This window comes from Falco naumanni, chromosome 4 (genome assembly GCF_017639655.2).
Source record: "Falco naumanni isolate bFalNau1 chromosome 4, bFalNau1.pat, whole genome shotgun sequence".
NCBI lineage: Eukaryota > Metazoa > Chordata > Aves > Falconiformes > Falconidae > Falco > Falco naumanni.
Window position 1 is genome coordinate 62,703,910 of NC_054057.1, and position 26,488 is coordinate 62,730,397.

The window sequence follows — 26,488 nt, forward strand, 5'->3', positions numbered from 1 at the left end:
CCCGGTGAGCCGCCCCCCCCCCCCGCGTCCTCGCTGCCCTCAGGCGTGAGCTGGCCGCAGCGGCGAGTGCACGGTGGGGCGGAGCCCGGGGCGGGGGGGACGCAGGGCCGGGGGCTGGCCCGTTCCCCCCCCCCCCGGCCCCAGCTCCGCCGCCCCGCCCCGGGGCCGGTCCCGCTCCCCCCGGTGTGACGCGCGCGCGGGCGGGGCGGGGGCGGTGCGTGACGCGGGGCCGCTGCCGGCGGCGGAGCGGAGCGCGGCGGGGCGGGGGTGGCAGAGCCCGCAGAGCGGCGGAGCCCGCAGAGCGCGGCCATGCAGCGGCTGCCGGCGGCCCCGCGCCGCTGACCGCCGGCTCCGCCGCCGCCGCCGCCGCCATGAACTTCCAGGGCGGGCCCGGGCAGAGCCCGCAGCAGCAGAGCCTGGCGGCGCCGGGCGGGCCGGTGCCGGTGCCGGTGCCCGGCCCCTCAGGCCCGCAGCCCGGCGGGCCGCCGCCGCCGCAGTTTGGGCTCTCCAACTCGGCGGCGATCCGGGCCGAGATCGGGCGCTTCGAGTCGGTGCACCCCAACATCTACGCCATCTACGACCTCATCGAGCGGGTGGAGGACCTGGCGCTGCAGAGCCAGATCCGCGAGCACGTCATCTCCATCGAGGGTGAGGCGGGGGGGCCGGGGCCGGGCTGGGCCGAGCGGGGCCGCGCCGCGCCGTACCGGGCCGCCGCCGCTGCCCTTTGTCCCCGCCGGCCGCTGCACCTGCTCCCGGTGCCCGCCGGGGGCGGCGGCCTCGCCCGCTGCCTGCCCGCGGGGCTCGGCTGGAGCCTGCCTGCCCCGCCGCTCCGCCCCGCGCACGCTGGCCGGGCCGGCATCGGCCGCGCCGCCCGGCGGGCCCCGTGGCGGCGGGAAGCGGCCGGGCCGCGGGGGTGGCCGGAGGCGTGGCGGGGCCGGGCTGAGGCCTGCGCTGAGGCGGGCCGGGGCCTGCGGGGCGCGGCGCCCCCCGCTGCCCGGAGCCGAGAGCCGTGGCCGGGTTGTGAGCCGGGGGAGCTGGGCCGTGGCCCGGGGGCTGCCGACGCCGGCCGGGGGGGAGGGGAGGGGAGGGAAGTGGTGGGGGGGCTGCGCTGCGCTGCCGGCCCTGCCCCGGGGGCCCCGGCCCGGCGCCGCGACCTGCAGCGCCGGTGGTCGCGGCTCGGGAGCCCGCGCAGGGCGGGAGCTCCTGGGCTTCGGCCGGCCCGGGCTCGGTGGGCGGCGGTGTCGGGACGTGCGCTCTGCCGAAGCTAGCTCGAATTAAAAATGCAGAAAACTGCGGGCTCGGCCCACGAGGCTCGCAGCTGGCGGCCGAGCGATCGCCGGGCTGGGCGAGGGGCAGCCTTCGCGTTGGGTGCTGCTCACCACAGCCCACCCCAGAGCCCCTTGGGGTGGCTCGGCGGCCCTGAACGCTGAGGGGTTCGCAGCTTGGCATCGCCCTTCAGCAAGGGGAGCCTCGGCTGGGGGTGCCCATCGGTCTGCGCAAGCAGCGCCGGCCGGCCGGCTGTGGTGGCTCGTGGGGCTCGCCGTCTCCCTGCTGCAGTTGTTGTCTTTGCTGGGTTTTTGGCAGTGTGCTCGGGTCTGCTCCCGCTAACTCGTGCCAGAAACGTCACCGCGGGTGGCACGTGGGACCGATGTCACAGCGAGCGGTGCCCCGCCGTTGTGGGTGCGGGCAAGGAGCAGCACTGGTCTCTGCAGCAGGTGACACTGCACGGGGGTGGCAGCTGGGGCCAGGTGCCTTCCCTGGAGCTGTTCTCCAGATGTCTGCACCACGCTTTGCTCTTTGGGGTGGTTTCTTGGCAAAGAAGAAAAGTAAGAGGGACTGCAATGAAAGGGCAAAAGGCTGCATGGTTGGGGGAATGTAAATTCCAGAATTTGTTTCAGCTGTCCTGCAGTGCGAGGACAAAGGACACTTGGTGGGATCGGAACGGGGACACATGTAAAACCAGTAAAAGGATTGGGCTTTTCTCCACATCTGTGACTGCTCTGTGAGGTCTCATGCCACAGAAGGCTGTTGAATTAATGGAATTTAATGAGGCGAAGAGGGAAGGGATTTGTACTGGAGATCAGCTGGAGTGCACAGGGCTGGCCCAGGCCATGGCAATGCCTTCCACCCTGCGCCTCCTGGCTCCCGCTGGTCTCCAGCTGAGGAAGTCAGGATGTTCCTGGTGAGGGAAGCCCGTCTTGTGTCCATCCCTGTGGGGTTCCTGCAGCTCTTCCTTGTTTGTGCCCCTGATGCTGGCTGCAGTGGAAGACCTGAGGGACTGGTGACTGATAACGTGGTCTGATCCTGCTTGTGATTCCCGTGTTGTGGGACAGAGAAGCTACCAACTCTAATACTGTTGTACAACCCTGCTCATGGGACCAGGGAGTGCGAGTGGCCAACCCTACTGGGCTCCCCCATCCCTGCCTCTCGCACCTCATCTCCCTCCCTGTGGGGTTGTAGAGCTGCTCCTCTGGGTTTTGGGTGCCTGTGTGCCTCTGCAGCAGTGTGTCCTCACTCACTGCTGCCTGCTTGCGCCCTGTCTCGTGCCATGTGAACATGCGTAAGCTGATGGTGAGCATGTTGGCGTTTTAGGTGCGTCTCTTAGCAACTTCACTGGTGGCGCATGTTTTCTTCTGCTGATCAAGGAAAGGTGTGAAAACAAAATTTTTTCATATGCAGCTGCAAATGGTTGGGGCTTCCTGAAGCTGGATGGGGGCTGCCTCATTTTACCCGAAGATGAGGCGTGAAGAGTGACCGGTACACTAGCAGGTGGCCACAATGTGGCTTGCTCGGAGTCACGCAGGGGTGTGTGATGTGGCTGGAGGCTGCGTGTCGTCGGGGGGCTTTGACTGCTCCAGCCACAGGCCCGTCCTGTCTCTTCTGGTCCTTCCCCGCTTCCTCCCTCCTTTCTTCCCAGCTGTGGATTTGGCAGAGCAGGAATCCCACAGATTTCCTTACCTTGGCTACATTCCCTGCTTACCTGCTAGGCACTGGGTTAAACTGTGGTCCTGGTGAAAAGCACACTGTGATTATGCACTTACATGTAATATATTACCAAGCCTATGTGAGAGGCTGAATTAACGGTGGGGGTAATTAACCGCTGCAAGAGTTTTACTAGAGATGTTATCATTGCTTGAAGTGCCTGAGTCTGGAAGGGAATATCCTTCTAAACTGTGTGTTTTGGGCTTGATACAGAAATGACTGGAAGAGGGTTTTTGTTTGTTGGTTTGTTTATGTTCTTGATCCGAAGATCAGATTCTGTGACCGTAACGACTGCTTCTGGTGCTAAAATCTGTTATGTGAGTTGCCAGTGAAATCCCAAATTCAGCTTCCTAACACAGAGTGCTGGCTCTTGCCAGACTTGCTTGTGTCCTCTTAACAGATTCTTTTTCTGCAGGCAATTCCTGCATTTTTAAAAGCGAAGGAGGCCGGGGCCATTTCCTCTCTCCAGCAGTAGTGGTGTGCCAGAGCTGGGGTTGCTGTTGCTTTGGTGCGGGTTTTCACCTCCAGAGCAGTGTTGGCGGGTTGGAGGGGAGGCGTTAGCAGGAGGTGTGTTGTACAGAAATCCTTTGGGTTTGTGGCTTGCGCTGCAGGCGGCATTGCCGAGGAGGGAGATAAAGCGGGTGCTGGGTAGGCTGCTACAGCCAGGAGCCCTGGTAGCCCTGCTGGGCCAGTGGGAAGGAGCCTTTTCCCGAGGAGGAACAAGAAGAGTTTGGGGTTGATGACGGGGTGAAAACCAGCTGTGGAGGGAGCCAGCAGCTGCTGGGTGGTCACCCTCTCCTGGGCTCAAACGGAGGTGGTGTTCAGAGCATTGCTGCGGGAGGAAGGGCGAATCTGCTGTGTTTTGGTCTTCTCCTTGTAGCTGAAGCTTCGCTGAGGGGCTGTGGCGGGAAAGAAGGCTGTTGGGTACCCAGAGCTGGGGAAGGCAGTGGGTTTGGCTGGTCACCAGCATCAGCTGAATCACAGGCAGGGACCCGGTGGTTTTCAGTAGTTTCTAACCACCAAATTTGGACAGATTTTCAGGGGGCTAGCAAAAAGCATTTCTCTCATCCTAGGCTTGTTTCTTTGCCAAATTTCAGAGACTGCTGCAAGCTGCTGAGCTCTATAAAAGATTTTATATGTGCATAAAGCAAAATGATATGCAACTTCAGTTCTGAGGTTGCTACAACCCCTACTTGTAATAAAGTTGAAGTGACCTTCAACTATGTTACTCTGGAACAGACTATAGACAGAAATATATTAATAGAATTTGTAATTAGAACAGTAATAACACAGCACTTCTTTCATAGAAGTGAGTTTTCAGAAGTGACCAAAACACAGGTTCTAGGCAGGGAGAGCAATGCCAGTGGTGCAGAGAATTACCTGAGGGACACGCAGGATGGGGACTGCAAGTTGCACAGGGCACCGGGAGCCAACGTGGATCCACTGACATGCACGGAGATCTGGAAGGAGGATGACTCTGCGGGGCTGAGAAGATGGTTACTGAGAGGTCTTCTGCCTGCATAAAGTAACAAAGGGCAGGAGGGAGGAGATGGAAGATAGGTGAGGAGAAGTAGGTGAGATCCCTCAGCAGAGCTTTTGTCAAATGATCAAAATTTTTTTCCTGACGTTAGCTGTTGTGCACATGTCTTGCAGCCCACCTAAAAGCCTCAGGTCTCTGGAAAAGCATGGACAATCTTGTCAGCCATGGTAAGAGGACTTGGTGGCCAGGTAGCAGGAGCAAGAATTTCTCTCTGTTTGAATGAGGGTAGTCAAAGTTTTACCCGAACCGTGTGTTTTTCCCTTTGTCATCCTCTTATACCCCTGCAACACGCTTCTAAACTTGTTTTGGTTCCTTTCTGCATTTTAAGAAGCAGGATTAGTTTGGAAAAGCTTTCCTCTACGTTTTTCAGCTGTTGCTTCTCTGGCAGAGGCACAGGATGAAAAAAGGCCTGCAGAATGATCTGCTGATAGCAGACTGGCAGCTAAATGTGGCTCTGCATCTGGCTTTTGCTGGGCAGGAGTTACCTGTGAATGTTGGCTTTGCATTGCTCCATGTTGCAGCTGTTTTGCTGGGTTTTAGACCAGAACAGACTCTTGGGTCACTTGGTATGAACACTTTTGTCCCAGGATTTTAGCCTTTTCACAGTCACCTAAATATAAGGCATCTGGTTAAGGCATATCTTTGAGACAGAGTTACGATCTAGGGCCTTGCTGCCTTAGGAGTTTTTCGCCATTATTAACCGTCTCGCTGTTAATAGCATAATTTTTTCAGTAGGCTTCTTCAACATCCTGGATATGTTTTTTTCTTGCATTTCTCTTTCAGAGTAAGTAGTCCTTTGACGCTGGGTATTTTTGTGTTTAAAGCTGCTCGTAGCAGTTAATGAAGTCACTTCTCTGTCTTTCTGATGACTTAAACTGGCTGAACCTTGCCATTGTGTTCAGTTTCAGCTGAAGTTTTATGGCTCAATTCTGTATCCTTTTCCAATGTGTCTTGAAACTGGTTCCTGATGCTGTGATTCACAAAGGAACATCTGAGGTAGAAGTTGTCACTGAGGCAGTATCTTCTTGAGGAAGGTAAGAATGAAGCCCTCTGGAGTCCTCCCAGTGTCCTGCCTGGATTCTGGGGAGCCCCGTGCTGCCAAGCCGCACACAGGGTTTGCTGGCATGTCCTTGCTTAGCTGAATCAGCCTCAAGTAAATTACACTCTTTGGGAAGGAGGGTGTTCTGCTTAGCTAGCTTTTTCCTGCTAATTCCATGACCTCTGCAGAATTGCCCCGTTTATGTGTGCCTCTGAGTTCCCGAAGTCTTGGAAACCACAGGGGATGGTGGCGGGGTGCGGCAGAAGGAGCTGCGCTGTCTCCTCCAAGAGCAGCACACTTCAGAGCCGTCAGCACATCTGTGCTCCCGGGGGCTGGAACTAGGCGTCCTGGGTGGCTGCGTGTCTTCTGCCGCGCTGCTCCTTCTGCATGCTGCGTCATAGCAGGACTCCTCTGTCCCCATAGCCTTGAGCTTTCCTGGAAATCAAGTGCAAAGGTGGTGAAAAGAACACAAAAATGAGAGATTGGGCCAACATTCTGGTCACACAGTCTGTTTTGTTTGGATGAGGGGTGCTGGAGTCTCAGGGCAAAGACTCCCAGGAGAGATTCCTGAGGGTACTTGGAAGGGCTTCTGGAGCTGCGTTACGTGCTAGCAAAGAAAAGTCTTGGGTCCTCTAACACAGACTGTGTCCTTGCCTGGCAGAGGAGTCGGCAGAGCTGATGCTGCTCAGCATCTCCCAGAGCTGATGCCTGATGTGGCACAAGCAGAAAGATCTGTGTGGGGAGAGCTCGAGAGTGCGTCCTGGTGTGGGGGGAGACCTTGGCCCTGTGGGAGTGATGGACAGGGCAGGAGCACAGCTGGAGGAGGCCTGGAGCGTGGCTGGAGAAATACATCTGTGAGCCACCTTTGCCAGATGCACGTCTTACCTCGTGGTGCTTATAGCTAAGGAACAAAGTCTTGTGGAACAGCCAGAAAATCAGAAAAAAGAAATTGCTTGATGCTGTGATTGACAGGAATTGGGAGAGGTGATGAAGCTGGAGCAGGAAGACCAGAGGATGATCTTGATAGCTGAAGACCGAGCAGGATGAAGTTGCAGGTGCTGTGGTGAGGGAAGAAGAGGTTTCTGGTGTTGTGGGGGCAAGAACGTTGTGGCTAAAGGGGAAAAGATGAGCATGTCAGCTATGCTGCAGGGAGAGAATGGGATTTGGATGTGGCTTCGATGAGGGCATCGGAGACTTCCATGGCCACAATTTCACAATTACCTCAATCTAACACAAGTGTGATTGCTGCTAGAGTGGACAATGCAACTCTTCCCACCCAGCAGCCTGCCCTCCCTTTTGGCAGCTGCTTGCTGTGTGGCGAGCTGGAGCAGGGAGCTGCTCTGCTGGAAGCCCAGCTTTGTGCTGGGGTTCGGCTGAATCAGTTTTCAGTTGGTCGCAGGGCTCGCAGTGCCAACACATGAATGCGCATGTGGGCACAGGTGAGGAGGGAGGGGCAATGCATGGTCAGGGCTGGTGGGGAAGGCAAGACAGACCTCTGTTTTGTTGATTCTGAGCTTGTGTGAGACAGCTTACAGCAAGGGCCCATTTACTAAATATCCTGCCTGTGGCTGCGGCACAAGTCAAATGCCTGGGGAAGTATGGGAACCAGTGCCTCTTTAAGGGATGCTTTCTCCGAGTGCTTTGCCAGATGTCTGCAGGTCTTCCCGTGCTCGGTGTGGTTTCTCTGTGTTGCTTCATCCTTGGTGGCTCTCTTGCCTGGGCTTGTTTGGTCTTCCTTGACCCAACGTAAACTCATAGCTTTCATGATTTCTCCCAGCAGGGAATTTCACAGTTTGGTTGCAGAGTTTTTTGCTTGTTTAGGGACGGTCCAAGCAGCGACATCCCACTGACTGACAGCTGCCTGAGCCTCCATTGAAATAGGGATGGCTGCAGTGACCCTGTCCCCAGGAGCTGCCTCGGCGTTTGGTGCATGGCAAGACCTTGGTTTGTAGCTGGGACTGTTGCTTATGTTTTCCTTCTGTGCTTGGGCTGGAGTGGCCAGGGCCTGGCCTGGCGAGGACCCAGTAGGAGAAATTTGAGTGTGGTTAGTTTTTTGGCAGTTGGTCTGCGAATAGCTGATCTTGTCATCCACTTTCAGTAGGTTTCCTAGTGCTCCTGACAGAGTGTGTCTGCTTTCATTGCCGAGACCTTTGAGTCTTGCACAGCACTGGGCTCTCGCCTCCTCTGGAGTGTCACCAAGATGAGGGTTAAAGGCATTTGTGCATCCAGGCTGGCTGTTCAAAGCTGGTGATAGGACTTTTGATTAATTTGGATGGCCAAACTTAGTTTAAATTCTGTCTGATTTGGACCTTAACCTGTGTTTCCAGATGGGCTGGCTGATGTGGAATGGTCCCACCTTCTCTCATCATCTGAAGTAGATCCCAGGGAAGACTAGGTGTTCCTGGTGCCCTTGGGCAATGGGGTGGCAGTCCCTGAGCTAAAATCCCGGTCACGCTCTTAGCTGGTGGTGAGTGCGAGAGATCTGTGGGCAGTGGCTGTGAGTTCTAAAGCAGCAGCAGTGGGCTGAAGGGCTGGTGCAGAAGCTTAACTACTGGAAACTGGGGAATACAAGAACTACCCCAGCAACGTGCTGATGATCAGAGCTTTAACCTTGACGAACACCTCAGTAATACCATTGTGCTGCTATTGCATCCCTCGCTGGGCAGCAAAAGTCCTTTTCTCTTCATGATCCCCTCTTCCTACTTTGGCGTCTGGCTTTTTTAATTATTTATTTTTTTAAAAAAATCCTCCAGGACTTTCTGCGAGTCAGATTGTCCTGTATAGCAGCTGCACGGAGCGAACAAACCACATCAGTTTTATTCCTGCCTACGGTGCCTTGCACGAAAAAGGCAACTGTGGCCTTATTGCCGCCTTCTTACCTTCGCAGTGCTCTGGGCACCCCAGCAGCACTGAAGCTGGGGTGTGCCGGTTCAGGTGGATTTTCTGCAGTGTTGTGGTGAGAGGAAGGAGCCTTCTGAGGCAGGAAAGCTAAAAATCAAGACAATTTTAGCCTGAGTTTTAGCCTGCTTCCCTATTGAAAGGAGGTTCAAATGAATAAGAGCTCTTCTGTGTTTGCTTGCCTCTCCTGCCCCAGCTTTCAGACCTGCTGTTCAGGTTCAACCTAACCTGGCAAATCTGTGCTGCTTCTGAATTCCTACAAATCCCAAGAAAATAGATACCTAGACAGAGCAGAGTGACCCAGCTTGTGCCACATGAGGGGAAAGGGACGTGTGCATCTGTCTGCAGTGGCTCACTGCCATGGGGCTGCATCTCCGCACTGGAACCTCTGGCTTGCATGAGTCACTCTGGAAGTTCTTGCCTGGGGTTATATGTGAGATCTTGTTCCTTCCATATGATCTGTGGTGATGAAATCCACTCAGTCATCCAGAGCACTGCGCCTCAGTTACAGCTAACTGGCTGCTGTACCCAAGATCCTGCTCTTGTTGTGCTGATGCTGTAGTTCTGGAGTGTTGGGAGCCACCGGCTCTGGGTCCGTCATCTCGCATCTCAACTTGCTGCTAATGTGGGCTGTCAGCCCTGACGCTTGCTCCCTGTAGCATGTTTGTTGCCCACTTGCCTCCTGCTGTTGTTTTTGGGACAGCTTTTGGTATATAGCCCAGCACTGACTCCTGTACTTAATGAAAAGGGTTTTGACCTTCAGATTAGCCTCTAGAGAGTGCACTGCCCTTCCCCAGTATCCAGGTGAATGAATGGAGCGTAAAGGGAGCAGTGCTGCTGGCCAGGCGGCCGAGGCCGGTGCTCTCCCCGGTGGATTCCGGGTACTGCAGGCTCGAAAGTACTATGGCACTTCTGTTTAGGAGCCTGCTTCTTCTGTTACTGGTGTTTTCCTTAGTCACACCTTGGAGCCTTATCTGATCAGGATCCTCCTGCAGCAGATGCTGTGAAAACACAGGACAAAGAGAGCCCTGCTGCAGAGGTGTTGTAGTTCATTTAAAGACGAGAGGCAGATGCCAGTGAGCAATTGGGGAGCGGACAGAGGCAGTGGGACAGCATGGACTGCGTCGTGAATGTGGGCTTAACATGGCAGTCATCTAATCTGTGTTTGTTTTCAATGTTCCTGGTGAGTGCAGAGGCACAGGAGAGCTTTAAGGAGCAATTTGAAAGAGGATAATAAAGGGGATTTCAGGTTGTTTACAGAGAGCTCTTTTCAAACATGAAGTACAAATGGGAGAAAATAGAGAGGTGTTTGCTTGAAATTTAGCAGCTGGGAAGTGGAGATTGCTGTCATGTTTGGGAGGGAGAAGAGTCAGCTCTTCAGCAGCCAAGGAAGGGTAGCTGTTAATGTATGAGTAGTTTGGGAGGGTGAAGACAAGCAGCTTGCAGTTGACGTGACAGAAGAGGAGGACCTGGAGAGGGGATTCAAAGGAAGGGCTGGCCTGCTTAAGAACGAGAGGTTAGGAAAATAATTTTAGCAACAGCATTCTGACTGAATGTGGATGAGGCACGATTTCATGTGTTCTAGACAATTTTGTGGGGGAAGGGTGCAATAGTGATTGATGTAGAGTGGAAGCCTGGGGTCTTTGTGTGGCCAGGTAGTAAAGGCTGTATTTCAGGGGCTATAACTTGTGTAGCTCTGTAGGGGTTTAAGGACAACCAGGATATGGAGACAAGAAGAGAGTTAGGTCTGTGAACTCTGTTCCCTTTCTGAATTGTGTCCTTAACTCACAGACAGGATCTAAGTGATGTCTCCAGGCATCGAGCAGCAAGGGCTTGGGGGAAGAGGGGACAAAGCTGGGATTAGTAACAGCTCTCTTTAATCATGTTGAGCTTGGGCTTGTGGGTACACACTTGAAATGCTGGAGGGGAAAATAAGCTGAGACTTCATTTTGGACAGGAGACAGTCCAGGAATAGAAAGGCAAACTATGAATCATCAACACAGAGCTGAGAGATGGTATTAAATTAAAACATAAGGCTAGCTAGAAGAAGCACGAAGGGAGAAAAGAAGGTGCTATGGGCAGAGCCATGTGAGACGCCTGAAAAACATAGTATAGCTGAAGGTGGGGGGTAAGGATGATCTTTTTGAGGCTGGTGAAAGAAGCAGTAGAGAACTAACAGGAGAACCAAGAGAATAAAAGAATTTCTGGGGCCGGTGAGGACAAGGTGTTGGGGCCAGCTAGGTTCCTGAGGGAGTAGCTGACAGGGTTCGAAAGAGTCCAGAATCTGATGTGAGGGAGGAACAACCTTGTGTGATCCCCCAATGAGATGGGAAGGGCAATGGGAGATCATTTACCCACCTTACTGCCTGGAGTCAAGATGTCTGTCCTTCCTGAGAAATGTTTGTCTAACCAGCTTTTAAAAGACAGTCAGTGACAGTACCTCTGAAGCCTTCCCAGGAAACTGGAGAGAGATGGATTTGATAGATGGACTGTTAGGTTGGTAAGGAATTGGCTGGCTGGCTGCATCCAAAGACTTACAGTCAATGGCTCAATGTCCAAGTGGAAACCAGTGACAAGTGGTGTCCCTCAGGGGGTCCATACTGGGACCAATACTTTTTAATGTCTTTATTAATGACATAAATAGTGGGATTGAGTGCCCCTCAGCATGTTTGCAGACAACATCCAGCCGAGTGGTGCAGCTGACAGGCTGGAGGGAAGGGATGCTGTCCAGAGGGACCCTGACGGGCCGGGGAGTGGGTGCTTGTGAACTTCATGAAGTTCAACAAGGCCAAGTGCAAGGTCATGCCCCTGGGTCAGGGCAATCACCAGTACCAGTACAGACTGGGGGGTGGTGAATGGACTGAGAGCGGCCCAGCAGAGGAGGACCTGGGGGTGCTGGCGGATGAAAAATCAGACGTGACCTGGCCACGTGCGCTCGCAGCCCAGAAAGCCCCCCGTGCCCTGGGCTGCATCCCCAGCAGCGTGGCCGGCAGGGCGAGGGAGGGGGCTCTGCCCCTCTGCCCCACTCTGCTGAGACCCCCCTGCAGCGCCGCCTCCAGCTCCGGGGCCCCCAGCATAAGGAGGGCACGGACCTGTTGGAGCGGGGCCAGAGGAGGCCACGGAGATGGCCAGAGGGCTGGAGCCCCTCTGCTGTGCAGCCGGGCTGGGAGCGCTGGGGCTGTTCAGCCCGGAGAAGGGAAGGCTCCTGGAGAGCCTGGAGCACCTTCCAGCACCCAAAGGGGCCGGCGAGGAAGCTGGGAGGGGCTTTTCCCAAGGGCCTGCAGCGCCAGGACAAGGGGGAACGGCTTTGCGCTGAGAGAGGGCAGATGGAGATCAGAGCTGAGGGAGAAATCCTTCCCTGTGAGGGCGGTGAGGCGCCGGCACGGGCTGCCCAGAGCAGCTGTGGGTGCCCCAGCCCTGGCAGTGCCCAAGGCCAGGCTGGACGGGGCTGGGAGCCACCGGGGCTGGGGGAAGGGGGCCCTGCGTGTGGCAGGGGTGGGACTGGGGGGGGCTTTAAGAGCCCTTCCAACCCAAACCGTTCTGGGATTCTATGAAATCTCTTCTAGTGTTTAACTGACCTTTTCCTTAGAAAGTTTAACCTGAACCTTTTTTGCTCCCGATTTCAGCCACTTACTAAGGACAAAGGGAACAGGTTGCTCCCTTCCTTTTTGCAGCAGGCTGTTTTCATGCTTGAAAACTCTTCTTTAGGCTTAATAACTTCATGTCTTTGTGATATTTTCTGATCCTCTGTTCATCTTCATGCTCCTCTGGACTCTCTCCCCTTGATCATATCCCCCTTGAAAAGTGGTACCCTTGGCCAGTGCTGGAAAAAGCACAAAGCAGGACTTCTTCTGCAGACTTGTCTGTGTTCACATGATTCAACATGGTGGTTGTCCTTTCTCAGAAATACAGTATTGCTGAATCCTGTTGGTTTGTGATCCACTTTGACCTCCCCACCCACCACCATCCCTTTATGAAGAGCTGCTAACTACAGCTCTCTGTCCTGTTCTTGGGAAATGATTAATGCTGTGCAAGTGTAGACCCTCATAACTGCTCCTTCATAGACAGCTTCTCTAATTTGAGAAAGCCATTTAGGATTCTAATCCTTGCAGTCACTCTTAGTTTCATGCCACCTGCAGTTTCAATAAGTATAGTTTCTTCCATTGTCTGGTTGGTTAATAAGAATATTGAACAGAGCTGAACCTAGGAGAAGCCTTGCCCAATCCAAGTTGATACTCATTTCAATTTCTTGGGTTATCTTTGATAACTTTTCTGAGAATTTTTATCAGATCAGTTTTGTTCTGAGCCTGTAGTAGGTTTATCCTTCCTTAAATTAATTCAGAAAATACCACATAAAGCAGTTAGAAATGTTACTTAAGTTATGATGCTTGACATCTGCTTCTTCGCTGTGCTGAAGGTCTGCTACCCTGCTGCAGAAGGAACTGACGTTGGTTAGACACCATTTGTTCCTAATAAATCTGTATGTACTAATGCTTGCCTTGTGTTTCAGGGACTTATGGGTCGTTGCTTTTTTTAAACATTTTGAATCAGTGATCTGTGAGTTCTTTGCTTCCCTATTTGTTTTTAAAGGTGGGCGCTACTCTTGCCTTTTTCAGTGTAGTTGCCTTTCATCAGTCAAGAGCTCTCGGGGCTTGAGCTCTTCGAGGTTGCTCCAGACAATTAAGCATTCCAGGGTCAAGTTAATCAAAATCTGATATTGCATTTTTTTTTAACTGAAAGCTTACGAATATTCTTTGGCAACTACTTTTTGTGCTAGACACTTCTTCGCTGTTTATAGTGAATACTTAAGCAAAAAGGCCTAAGACACTTTGTCCTCAGGGTCATTTCTCAGTTGCGTCTACTGTCCACTGAGAACAGATCAATTTTTTTCATGTTGTTACGTTGATTACTAAGGTACATGAGACTTGCTGCTTGTCTTTGATGGCTCTGTGTTGCCAGTTGCCTCTTACTCTTTGCATAGCTGTTTTGAGTTCAGTCTGTAGTACTGATGCTACTCTTTTGTATTTATCCTTGTTAATCTGACCTAATTTCCACTTCCCACATGCATGCCTTCCTGTGCCCGAGACCAATAAGGAGTTCATGTGAGCTACCCAAGTTGGTCTCCTACCAGACTTGTTATTCCTTTGCACCAGCATAATTCCTGTTTGTGCCATTAGCACCATTGCTTTGAGGATCTGCCATCTTTTTGTAATATCTTTTAAAATTTTTTTCTCTGCCTTGTGGATTTGCCTCCAATAAGATCTTGCATACAGAGTTTAGTAATGTCTGCCTTCGTGGAGTCTCTTGTATTGGAGGAAGGGCAGCAAACTATAAACATCAGAAGAACTTCTGATGGTCTTTTTTCTGCTCTGCCTCCTCCCGACAGCTTTCTTCAGAGGATTTGGTGAAGGATGGCTTTGGTAGACTGTAAGATGTGGATATTAAGTTGGAGAGAGTCTACAAAAAAATTGGAGGACAAAATGACATGTGGCCTGGTGTAAATAAGTTAGAAATGGGTGTGGGAGAATCTGCCCAACCCCTCCTGCTTGGGAGCCCAGGCTTGAAAGTGGGTTGGCAAAGAGAGCATTGCGCAGTGGCTGCGATGAGACGTTCACTGAGCTTGTAGTGGAAAGGTATGAGGAGATTGTGGTGGTGAGAGGCGAGGGGTGAGACTGAAGTAGGTTCCTCTTGTGAGGAAAAAATAACCTGGAAGTACGTTGAGCTCAGTCAACCAGGTTTTGTTTTTAAATACGGAGTTTGATACTGGAGTGTCTGTTGAATTGTTTTCGCGTGTATTGCAAACTAATAAAACTTGCGTTATTATCCCACTATTTAGCTTAATAAATTGGCTGAAGTGTTTCCTGGACAAACGTGTAGGTCAGACTGAAAAACATTAAGGGGTAGAGAATGGCAGAACTGTCCCTGTTAGAAGGGACCTTGGGAGGTCTCTAGTGCAATGTCCTACTTGATGTGACGTCAGCTTTGCCATCCAAGCAGGTTGTGAAGGGCTTTGTCCAGCTGAAAAGGTCTTGAAAACCTCTAGGGATGGGGGTTCCATACTCTCCCTGGGCAACAGTGCCCAATGCACTGTTTTCTTTGGTCGGTTGTTCCAGCTGCTAATTCCTCTAGCTACTAATAGTTAGCATTTAATTTCTAATTTGCATTAATCTATTTTAAAGTTCCATTTTTGTACTTGTTTCTTTAGATTGGACTAAATAGAACTTTGTTACCTGAATGTTACTCCCCGAAAAGTTTACTTTTACTTTATAATCAATTATCTCTTGATGTTCTTTTTGGAAAGTTAATCACATAACGCTTGTTAAATATCTCTTTGTGGATTCATTTATTGTGGCCTTCAAATAATTTTTATGGCTCTTCATTACCCAGTGTTCTTAAAATAAAAAAAAAATATCAGACTATAGGCAGGATGCTGTTATTTGACCCAAACACAGTTATATTTACTGTAAATGCATCTCCTTTCTCTATTGACTGTGATCTGAGGATCATTTAGCTCTTTTGCTTTAGCATTGCGTTACTGGCTAAGGATGAACTACTCATTTGCTCAGACCTGTGACCCTTTCCCAGGGTTTGAGCCTCTGTCTTGTGGGGGTGGCTGGTAACCCTTGGTCAGAACACCTTGCACTGGGCAGTAGGAAAAGGTGCTTCAGCTGAATGGGCTCAGCTTGCAAAGTGATTTGGGTCACTCAGTCCTGTCCTAGTCCTAGATTCTCCAAGTCAGATCAACCAGATGTTTTTCAACTGCTATCTTACTTGCATTATTGCATCCCATAGAGAAGGCATTGAATGGCATCAGGTCTGATACTGATTCGTTTGTGCCGTCAGAGGAGTGTTTGGGTCTCTGGAGATCTCCAGGCCAGCCAACTCAAAGCCAGACTCTCAACAACACTAGATCATGTTGGCTGTGGCTTTCTCTGGCTAAATCTAGAAAATTCTTTGGAATGGGAATTATTCCATGTCTCTGCAGGTACTCCTCCCTTAGCGGAGAGGTTTTTTCTAATACTCAGTCCTTGTGGTCCAAAGCAATGGCATGTGGCCCTTGTCCCTTGTTGCACTGTCTGCTGTTGCCGAGAAGGGTTCAAGTACATCTTTTGCACAGCTGAAGGCCGCTGTTAGATTGCCGCATTGCCTCCTCTTTGACAGACTGAGGAAGGTCATCTTCTCTGTGTCATTGTGTAGATCAAGCCCCTCACCGCTTGCTAGCCATTTCTTGGACCCTCACCGGTTTTTCAACATCCCTCTTGAATGGGGGAGCCCCAGACTGGTGCAGCCTCATCAGCGTTGAGTAGAGAGGCATGATACACTCCCTCAATCCGCTGACCATGCTGCTTCTGATGTGACCCAGGATGCAGTTTGCTTTTCTCACTGTGAGCACGTGTTCTTGGCTCATGCTCAACCTGGTGTGTGCCTTGACCCCAAGCTCTTCTCTGGGAGGCTGCTCTCAGCCAGCAGCTTCCCAGCTGGCACCGTCGCATGGGTGTCCTTAAGCTCAAACACAGACGGCTGTGTGTCTCCATACTGAGCTTCATGAGGTTTCCCACCACCCAGTCTGAGTTAATCATGGTACTCGTGCAGCAAAGCCCTGCTGTTTGGCACATCCACCTGCCCCCTTTGCTGGGGGTGCACCCTGCCATTACACAGGTGCTTGATGAAGGTGGCATGGTGTTGGCCCAGTATTGACCTGTGGGCTTCTGCTCATTGCTAGCTGACGGCTGGTTATTGAGCCATTGATCGCTGCCCTCAGCCTGGTGCTGCAGGCAGTTTCTGCTCATCCTTGCTCTGTGTGTCCAGCCCGCGCTTCCTCAGTCCGGCCATTGTGTGAGGCAGTCGGATTGATGGTGGATTGTCTGCCACGACAAATCCATACTGACAGCTCCTGGTCACCCACTCGTTCCTCATGTGTTTGGAAATGGCCTCCAAAAGGATGCGCTCCATGGTCCTTGCTGGGGAGGAGCTGGCTGGCTTGGCATTTCTGGCAATTGCTGCCTTGCGTGTCTTGGAGATGGGCATGGCAACAGCATTGTCCAACTCTCTGGAGCTTCTCCTCATCACCGGGATGGCTCCAGAGCGTCACTAGAGATCCTTTTACCTGTTAGTGTGAAGTTGCTCTGGCTGTTTTCTGAGACGAGTAATTTAGCCGGTTCTTGCTGCACTTATCATTAGTGACTTTGCAAAGTGTTAATTTGTAACAGAAATATTGTTTTGTTACACATTTGTCTCTGTGTTTACTCTTTATGAGTATTTCAGTCTGCTCCTTTAATGAATTCGATGTGAGGACTGAAGGACGATGTCTGCTCTTGTGTCTGCTGCCGTGATTTGGCTGTGCCTGCCCGCAGGAGCTCTGTGAAGGTACCTTATTTTGCAAAGCTGCTTCCTGTTGTACTTAGCATTGTTGAAAAAATTTTTCCTGAAGTCTTTGGCTTCCTATACCAATTTTTGATACTTCCTGCATTCAAGATCTTATTGACATCTGTTTCCTCCTCTTTTTTTCATATTTCTTACCCTTTTTTGGTTATTTCGGATGTTAATAACCTCTAAGCTAGTTCAGGCCTTTTAGCCAAATTGTCCTCTTTATTTTATTTATAGAGTATTGGCTTTTTGGCTATCCAGTAAATTATCATGAAAATGTAAAAAAGCTAAACAACAACAAAACTCCCAAACAAATGAAAAACCGAGCAAAGCCCCACAGTGCCAAACCCCATTGTCCCAGCTTTACATTCTCCCACAAGTACTTTTGTTATCCAAGAGGACCAGGAGTGAGGAGGTGCTTGCTTGCTGCAGGAGGTGTTGCTGCAGGGCGTGCAGGACCAGGACCAGGTTCTCGGCCTGGTGCAGGGGGCGTTCCATGAAGGGTGCTCCGCACTGGGGCTGCCTGGCCCTGCGCCGAAGGCAGCCGTGGCTGCAGTCTTGCTCTCAGCCCCCTTGCCCAGACAGAGGGGCCTGCAGAGCTGAGGAGCAGCTCCCACCTCCCCTGGTCACTGGGCTGGGCTGGAAGAGATGCTGGCTGGGCTCTGGCTTTGGCAGCCCACGTGGAGGTCCACGGGCTATGCCTGAGCTGGAGCTGTTGGCTCTGTTTCCAACAGCCCCCCAGTCCTGGGCAGCACCTGTCAGCCTTCAGAAAGCCCGTTGCATCTGCTGTTGCCAACTGTTCTCTGCGTTACGTGGGAAGAAGCTGCTTGTGTGCCCATGGCCCCGGTTCCACTGCCAGTGACAGGGTGTAGGAAGGGGTCGTCACCACACCACTTCCTCCTTCGCACGGTTTGTCAGTGAGCAAAGCCCCTGTCGCTGCTTTCCTCTTTGGGTGGTGGGTTGTACCGCTGCTCCTGCCACTGTCTTGGGCTGTCTGCGTGCCTGGGGCTGTCCCACTGCTGGCAGCGACGGGTCTGCCAGGCTCCTCGGCAGCGCTGGCCCCAGCTCGCGTCCCTCCTCTCCTTGAGCTAATTCTGCTGGTCCCAAACCACAGTGGTGGGTGCCGGATTTAAGTGACACACTAAAATAAATGCCCAGTTAATGAGATTTTGGGTTACTTTATTGCTGAAGTAGGTGGTGTGTGGTTTCCTCCAGCCAAAGACGGTGGCAGTGGTTGGAGGGACTGGGCATGTGAGGTCCCCTCTGTCCCAGTACCTTCGTGCTGCCAGCTACCTGGGCTGGGGAAGGTGGTGTGGGCAGGCCAAGGAGCGGGTGGGTGGCATGTGGGGCGCAGGGTGGGTGGCCATGGTAGCATGCCCTGGGAGCCAACGCAGGGTGGCTGTTGCGGTCAGGCTGAGGGCTCGTCCAACCCGTGGCTTCATTCCTGGCGTGGGGGCAGATGATGGGGACCGCAGCAGGGACACTGGAACAGGTGTCGCACATCAGGCATGGCACCCCTGGTCAGCATCCCTGGAGCACCACTGGTGGCCTGGGGGACCTCCTGCCCAGGCCGCTGCCAGGTCGCTGCTCTGCACTGCACTGGGGCCCTTGGGGAACTGCTGTCAGCGGAATGGTGCAGCAGGGAGGAAACCTGCACCTGGAGCTGCCGTGGCAGCATCTGCTGGCCAGCCAGCATCCATCCGTCCTGCAGCGCTGTGTCCAAGGGTGAGTCAGCCCGTCTCCACGCTGGGTGACTCAGCTGGCAGACACCCACATGCAGTGCTGCCTGTGCCTGACTCACTGCCGCTGCCAGGCACCCGCCGCCTGCTCCCCTCCACCAGCTGAGGCGGTGTCAGCCCCGGCTGGCCAGATGAGGGGGAGAGAAGGGGTGGGAGAGGAGGATGGGCAGGCTGCAGGCAGCAGAGGAAAGGACAGAGTGAGGAGCCGTATGCAAGGCAGCCCGATGGCTTGGCTGATGAACCCTTGGGGTGGGGAGGATGTGCTGGGGTATGTACCCCAGGGGTAGTTTGATCTTGCAGTGTCCTGACAGCGTCTCCTCTCCATCATCACCCCAGTCCCATCTGCAGTGGCTTTGTGGAGAAGCAGGCTGGGTCTCGTGCATGACGTGAGAAGCTCGGGTGACTGCAGGGTTCAGGATGCTCAAGGGCTCTGTGTGGGGAGCAGCAGGCATGGACCAGGGGCCAGAGAGGCTCTTCCCTGCCCGTTCTTGTCATTACAGGCGGTCTTGGGTTGGCAGGCCTGTAACTGTACCCTGGGGAATTCTCTTCAGAGGCTGAAGGAGAGTCTGGCCTAAACCACACCCAGCTTTCATGGTCTATCAGCTGGAGACGTAGTTTTCAGCCATGCTTATGTGTCTTTATGATGGAGCTTTGCTGACACGAGGGAGGAGATGGCTCCATGTGAGCTCTCACTGGAGCAGGGCAGCCTTGCCATGTCCCACAGACTCAGCTGCAGAAGATTACTTCCCTCCATCTTCTCCAATTCTGAGCTTTCCGTCTCTGAGCAAGGTTAAGGTTTCTGTGGGTGAGAAGTTGGTTTCCTAGAGGAAAACAGAAACTAGACAATGTTGCTGTCCTGACCTGGCAGGAAGGGCTTAAGGAGTGTGGTTATAATCACAGCAGGAATTCGGCTGATGGTCAGGTTTCCAGTGCCTTCCAGGCATGGGCAAGGCAGCAGATAGTATGTGCTACAGAAAATTGCTCTCAGTTAGCATGTTACCCACTGTCTGCCTGTTTGTGTGGCGACACGTGATCGGAACTGGGCTGAGCAATTTTCGTCCTTGGACTTGGGTGTAATGGCCAAGAAGAGAAAGACTTGTGCAAGACTCCCTGGACCCATTACGAATGGTCATGCCAATCACAGCGATGCCAAGGCATCAGAGCACCAAGAGAAGATTTTAGGGCAGTAACCCCTCAAAGCAGACCCCTGGCTGGGCAGAAGACAGAGGTGCAGCTCTTCTCTCTCGTGGGAGATGCCTCTGTGTTACCTGAGTGTTTCCTGGGTGTAGGTAGCTCCCCTGATCTAGCTCAACAGCCTTGATGATGCTGCCAGTATCATAGCTTAAGTTGAGTTTTGCAGACCGAAGGTACTTGTTTCAGAAGGCTTGTGATGCTGCCTAGCTCCTTCTCAGCTTTGTTTTCAGGAAAGGCTCGTGGTGCAGGTGGAGTGACAACTGTAGGGTTGGACAGGGTAACCCTCAGCTGGCGATGGTAATTAGCACCTTGGCTTCACACCACTCTTTGTGTTGACCATGACAGTTGCAGTGCTTTGCTGTGTCAGGTGAAAGAGGAGCCATTAGCGTCTCTTTGTGCTGGCTGATACTCATATTAGTGCCTGAAGCCACCCAGTAACTCGCTGAACGACTCACAAGTACACAAAGCCTTTTCCTTCTGCTGAAACATCAGGGAAGCCCTGGTCAGCAGGACCACTGCATGTCGGGGGTCACGGGGGTCAGTTACCAGTGCACAAGCAGGCGCTGGGGTCAGTCCCCACCAGTCAGGAACTTCCATTTCCTCATATACTGATGCAAGGTAAGCCCTCTGGGAGCCTGACTGACTGGTAAGTGAAACAAGAGTAACTGCCAACGGGATGGCCCCGCTCTCAGTGGCACAACACGAGTGTGGCCAGGCACGGTGCTGTGACGGAGAGCGGCTCGGCAGCATTGCTACTGTGCAGCTGTCGGTGTGGGGAAGCGCCGTCTCCTCTCCTGGCGTTGGAGATGGGAGTGCTGACAGGTTTAACAGTTAAACACCCAACATTGGTAATTTTCTTTAAACTGAAGTCCCTAATTCTGCTGTTTCCATGGAAATAGAACGATCTTGTGATTAAGATGTAAGGCTGGGGCGGCAAGCACTGCAGTCCTTCGGAGCTGCAGGCCCTTGCTTCGTTCCCAGCATTGCTGCTCCGAGGTGTGGTGTGTCTGTCTACCTGGACTGCGAGGGGAGGCGCAGACCTGCCCTTGCGCAGAAATGTGGATACCTGCTTTCAGAAAGGTGGTCCGGAAAACCCTGCCTAGATCTCGAGGATCCTGACAGAAACATCTTCAGGTGCCTCAAATGATGGTGTTGCTCATGCTGTGTCAGCTGAGCAGGCTGTCACTGAAGGAGGTGTGGGATCTAGAAGTTGGAGGAGTTGTCTAACTCTGCATTGGGTGGCTGTGGTGGGGGTGACACCACCTGAGTCAGTTCTCCCAGGCTCCTCCGCAGTCAGTCTCTGCCTGCAGTAGGAGCGCAAAGTAGGTTGGATGACTTGTGCACTAAAAGTGCTTATTTTTCTCCGTTGACTGTAGGAGAGCTGAGGGTGATGAGATCAGATGTAGGTATCTAAAACACAGATGGCTTTGAGTTCAGCTTGAAAAGAGGAGGAGGAAAATATGTGATGGGACCCACTTTTTTTATGGTGGCTTCCTGAGCAGGGTGTCAGTGCAGAAGAGGCACTTGGGCCAGTGGGGTTCAGCAGAGCATCTCCCTGCAGAGCTGCCCCATGGAAACCAGCGTCTCCTGAGCGGATCCATTCACAGGTGGCTCGGAGAGCTGGTACTTTCAGCCCACCTCTCCCTGGTCCACCAGCTGCGTTGCCTTGCCTAGTGCCCTGACCTTGGCCTTTCTCCTGTTTTTGTAGTGCTTTGGCTGACATGGAGTGAAATCTCGCAGCCGCCGTTGTCTCCTGTGGGTGGAGGTGGTTTCAGTCCCATGAAACACAAATCACGGTGATTCTGCTGGTCTGTTTGCTTTGTTGAGAGAGCTTTACTGCGGGGCTTGCAGATTAAGCTGTAGCATCTTGCTGACTTCAGAAGACCGTGTCGTGGTGGAAGGTCAGAAGGGAAGAGGGTTCCATTCCTTCCTGGGACTTGCGTCCTTGTCTTTCAGGCACAGAGACCTCACACAAATTTAAGAAGTGTAGCTTCTGTGTAAACTGTCCCGCGTAAACTCTCGGTTCCTTAATTAGTTTGTATGTCTACCTTTACTGGCTTTCCTGTAAGCCATGGCAGTTTTAAGCTGGTACAGTATTCTGTGCGTCATACAATGTAAGAAAGTTATTAAACAAATACCTCATTAACTTTCAACTCATCCCAGGCATTATGTAAAATGGTAGATGATTTATAGTCCAATAGAAAGTGCATTTGAGTTTGGCCGTGTTTAGATTGTGCAACATCCCAATCATTGTGTTAGTCTGGGAGAAACGCTCCGCAGTACCCTGCTACACAGGCTTTTAGCGCGAGTTGGAACTTACCTCATGGATGTGTAAGGGAGGGCTGATGTTTTTATGGCTTTGACCAGGCCATCACCAGGTACTGTATGTAGTTTGATGTATATAATTTTTTTATTGTTTAAAAAAATGTGAGTAGTTACAAAAAGAATCATAAAAACATTTTAAGATTTGTGGAAAAGGTATTTCAAAGCAATCATGTCAGTTTAGAAGCTGGAAGCAGAATGTGACCCGCTGGGCAGAGCCCAAAGCTATGCAGATGCAACTTTGAAGTACTCGTTTACATCAGAGAGCATCTAACCATTGGAATAACTTTGCTAGAGATGCAGTAAATACCTGCAGGGCCTCAAATCAAAGCCCGGTGTTTCTTCGCAGATAAAAGTCCACGGTAGTTCAAGTATAAGAGGTGATTTTGGTGCTGAATTTGAGTGGGGTTTTTCTAACCTGTGCTGTGCAGCAAGTGCCACTAAATGGCACAGGGATGATTGCTGCTGTTCTCATAATCTGTTATCAGTGACAAAATATACAGGATTCAATAGGAGCCCTCGATCTCAGCTGAAGAGCCTGACTGCATGTGTAATACAACTGGTCACATTCAAATAAACTTAAGCAATGGCAATAAAGTTATGAGCCGAGCACTCAAAACCTGAGAAGTGCTAAAGTCAAAAGTGCCTTTGTATTTCTTTGTATTTTGAAATTCTTTTCTTAGGCTGTCAGTGAGGGAGCTATCTAGCAGATCAAGATAGGAACTGTTCTGCTGCAGCCCGTATCTTGGTGTAGCCCAACCAAAAGTTTAGGCTCTTGTGCATCTTCAGCTTGAGCTGTTGATGTGTGGAAGCCAAAGGCAGGGCTGCCTCCCTGCTGTGTTGGTTCCTTCTCTGTTAGTTTGAATCGAGCCCAAGGGGTCTGGTCTCTTGCATCCAGCAGCATGACCTGAGATGTGTGAACAGCAGCTCTTGAAGAGGGTGTCCCCGCCTGCTGGCCCAGGTTTGGTTGGATGCACATTTACAGACAGCAAAAGTAGTCCCCTTGAACAAAGGATGACCCCGGGCCAGCCACTTGGTGCCAGCTCTGAACTATGGAGGTCGATTAGCTCTTCAGATAACTCAGTCAAAGCTGGAAAAATGTACAACTTTGGCAAAGCTACCTTATTTTTCCCTAACCTCATTTTTGGAAATGTCTGAATTGCTTTTGCTGAAACTTCTAAAAATACCAGTCTAATGCAGAGAGCAAGCATGGAAAATTTCAGCTTGAATAGGTAGTTTGGCAAAGTTTGAAGGCCCTGATTCTCAGCTGCTGCAGTGACTGTTTGACAACCCAAAGCACAGATACTGCCAGCAGCTCTGCTTGCACAGGCAGAGGCCGGCAGGGGAGAGGAGAGACGAGCCCGCTCTTCATGCCAAAGGGGCTCCGTGGGTGGCTCAGCCTATTGCCCTGGCCTCTGCTGCCTGTGCCCAGGGGGCCAGGGCGCCAGCTGGGCTGTGGGCCGTTTGTTTTCCCAGCGTGGAGCCATTTGCCTGTCATGGATTTCCTGAGCCCAAAGCAGCATCTCCGTGTTTCTGTAGCCTTGCGCAGAGCTTTCATCCTTGAATTTGCCTAATCATCTTCTGAGAGCGTGTTAGCTTAGCATCACTGCATCCCTTGACAAGGCATTTTACAGCTTAGTGATGTTTTATATGAAGAGATCTCTTTCTGTTTTGAACCTGCCTTCTGATTAATTGGATTTGATGTCCCCTAGTTTGTGTTTTGAAAGAAACAGTGAACAAATTGTTCCCTGGTGGCCTTCTCCTTTTTTCTGACTTGGAAGACTTGATTCCCCCTCTGCCATCTTCATTTTCGTGTACAGAAGCTGTTCTGTCCTTTTGATTATCTCCTGCCCTTCTTGGTACCTTTTCTAGTTCCCTTCTATCTGTTCTTGAGATCTGGGTCAGAAGCGCCAGGGAGGGTGAGGAGCGGCACTTGAGCAATGCACAGCCTTCAACTGCAGGCACGCCGTGGATCAGGGCAAGAGCGTCATGATGTTCCCTGTTCTGTTCTTCATCCTTTTCTTAGTAATTGCTAGTACTCTGTTTGCTCTCTGATTGCTGTGGAGCAGCAAACTGATGTTTTCATAGAATGGTTTAGAATAACCTCAAGATTTCATTTGAGGGGTTAAGAAGAAGTTGGAGCTCATTATTCTGTATGTAAAATAAGAATGATTTTGTTTCTGAGCATGCCACTTTACATTGATCTAGATATCAATTCTGTCACCCAGTTACTCAGGATTTTAAGATCCTTTCACAAAGCTTTGTCTTCATTTCTGCTATCCTGACTAATGCTTTGGAGCTGATCTGTGGGGTTTTTTTTGTTTTGTTTGTTCTTACTGTGCTTGCCTGCAAACACTGCGCTTGTTCTAGCACCTTCCTCCTCCTGAAGCGCTGGGGCTGCCACAGCCTGAGCTGCAGCAGAATGAGGATGTGCTGCCTGCGGAGAGACTCGTTCTGTCCGGCCGGCTGAGCAGAGGTTTCTCTGTGAACCCAAGTCTCTTGTCTGAGCTTGATTTAATTTATTCTTTCTCTGAAGTTCCTTTCAACCAGCTGGCTGTTCCTCTGTGTGTTGGAGGCCTAGGCAGGCTCTCTGTTTGCAGTCCTTCCAGTGGCGTACCGCGGTGCAGTATGCATTACTGCGGCACACTGTGCCGTGGGACCTGCAGCTGGCTCCCACTGTGGGCTGGACCCCCATCCTGGGAGCTGCTGCTGCCACCACAGCCATTCCTTTCCAGCAGCTTTTATGTTCCCTCTCCAAGAACTGTGCAGCAGCCTCCTTTCAGTGCAGTTGTTCCCCGAGGAGAGAAGGTCCTGGGGATCATGCCGTGGTCCCAGGGAGCATGCTGTGGTCTCCAGCGTTGCTGTTCCCCAGTGCAAGTGGTGCAGCGAGGTTTTGGTAGCGGAGGCCCAGGGAGAGCTGAGCAGTGCTGGCACATGGCTCCCTGCAGAAAATCGCTCCTGCTTTCAGGACTTGCCAGCCTGCACCAGAGCCTGTGGTGCAGCTCACTGGCTCAGGGAGGATTTGTGGTTTGGCCAGGGAGACCTTGGACGTCAAAGATGTTTAAAGGTGGAGTGAGTGTTGTAGTTGTGTGTGTATTTTCTCTGATGACTTCAGTACAGGGGAAAGGAGGTTACGGGCACAGGAACCCAGACCTGCCTTCCTAAGTGCTTCAGTACCTGGAGCTCCCGAGTTTTGCAGTAAGCTCTCCAGGCAGCGGAGAGCCAGCGTGCTCACTCAGTCATTGCCTGTAGCGTTGGAAAGCTGGAATGAAGCTGTGGGCAAATGCAGATGGTTGAAGGGACTCTGCTCTTGAAGCATGGCTCCCTATGGCCCCTGAGCAGCCCAGCAATATTTAATGCGATGCCAGCTCTTCCTCAATATCTACATTAGTCTGACTGCCCATTCAAAGATAGGTCAGGGCTCAGTCCACCTCAAGGACCCTGGTAGGTGATGAGGAGCCAAAAGCAGCTCTTCTCTAGGCTGATAAGGCTCCGGTTCCCTCAGCTTTTCTTCCAGGGTGAACGCCCCCACCCTGGACATCCCCATTCCCTCCACGAAACCTCCCCACATGCTGTCCAGAAGCATGTTGTGTGTGGAGTGGTGAGAGCACTCGCTCCCTGGTAGCGCTCTCCCTCCAGCCTTGATGGCTCAGTCTGTTCCTTCCCACTTTGTCCACAGCACAGCACCGGCAGAAACAAGAGATATAAACAGGTAGGTGGTGGTGTGAATCGTTGTTGCGTTTGTTTGGTGCTCATGCCAGACAATATTCTGGTGCTCTGATCACACCATGATTTTAGACGTGAGCTGCGTCACACAGTGAATGCCAAAGTTGCCAGGTCTGGTGTCATGGTGTTACCAATGGTACCAGTCTGGCCCTAGCCTTGGGCATCCCTGGGGGAGATTCTCAGCAGTGTTTCTTGCTACACCTCCACCAAAGCAATCTCTTGGGAGCCATCCTAGCCCCTTCCTCGCTACTGGCTTGTGGCTTGTCTGAAGATGGGAAAGGAGGGCAGGACACTTCCCTTCCCCTTACCGCCCTCCGTAACTGCCTGAATCTTTCTCCCAGAAGTGTTGAGTAGTGACTTGATGCTCTTTCTGGTAATGGTGTTTGTGTGACTCTCACCTGTTACTATTTGTTTTAGAAGGGTTGATGTTGCAAAGTCAAAAAAAAAAAAAAAAAAAAAGCCGAAGTACTTGGGAGAAGGAACATAAATAGAAATTACAAGCAATAATTACGCATTTCTAAAGAATGTCTTGTTTGTGCCCAGAACACCCAAACCCCACAATTAATGAAAAAGGCTGCACTATTTCAAAATTCAGCCTGGGATACAAAAGAGGTGGTACATCTGTCATACCATGGATTGTTAAAAGAAGTTGATATTGTGGAACGTAAACCAAGACTGAAA

At 51.9% G+C, this 26,488-nt stretch overlaps 1 protein-coding gene across 2 annotated transcripts in view; it reads left to right on the plus strand.

Moving 5' to 3' along the window:
• The first annotated feature begins 236 nt into the window (after positions 1-236).
• AGAP3 (ArfGAP with GTPase domain, ankyrin repeat and PH domain 3) overlaps positions 237-26,488 on the plus strand; it is a 148,072-nt gene continuing 121,820 nt past the window's right edge. The window contains exon 1 of one of the 2 annotated variants that reach the window (XM_040590530.1): positions 237-648. In XM_040590530.1, the coding sequence (XP_040446464.1) occupies positions 372-648 (277 nt within the window). In that variant the 5' untranslated portion in view covers positions 237-371. The remainder of the gene's footprint in view (positions 649-26,488) is intronic. The other variant, XM_040590531.1, reaches the window with a different exon arrangement.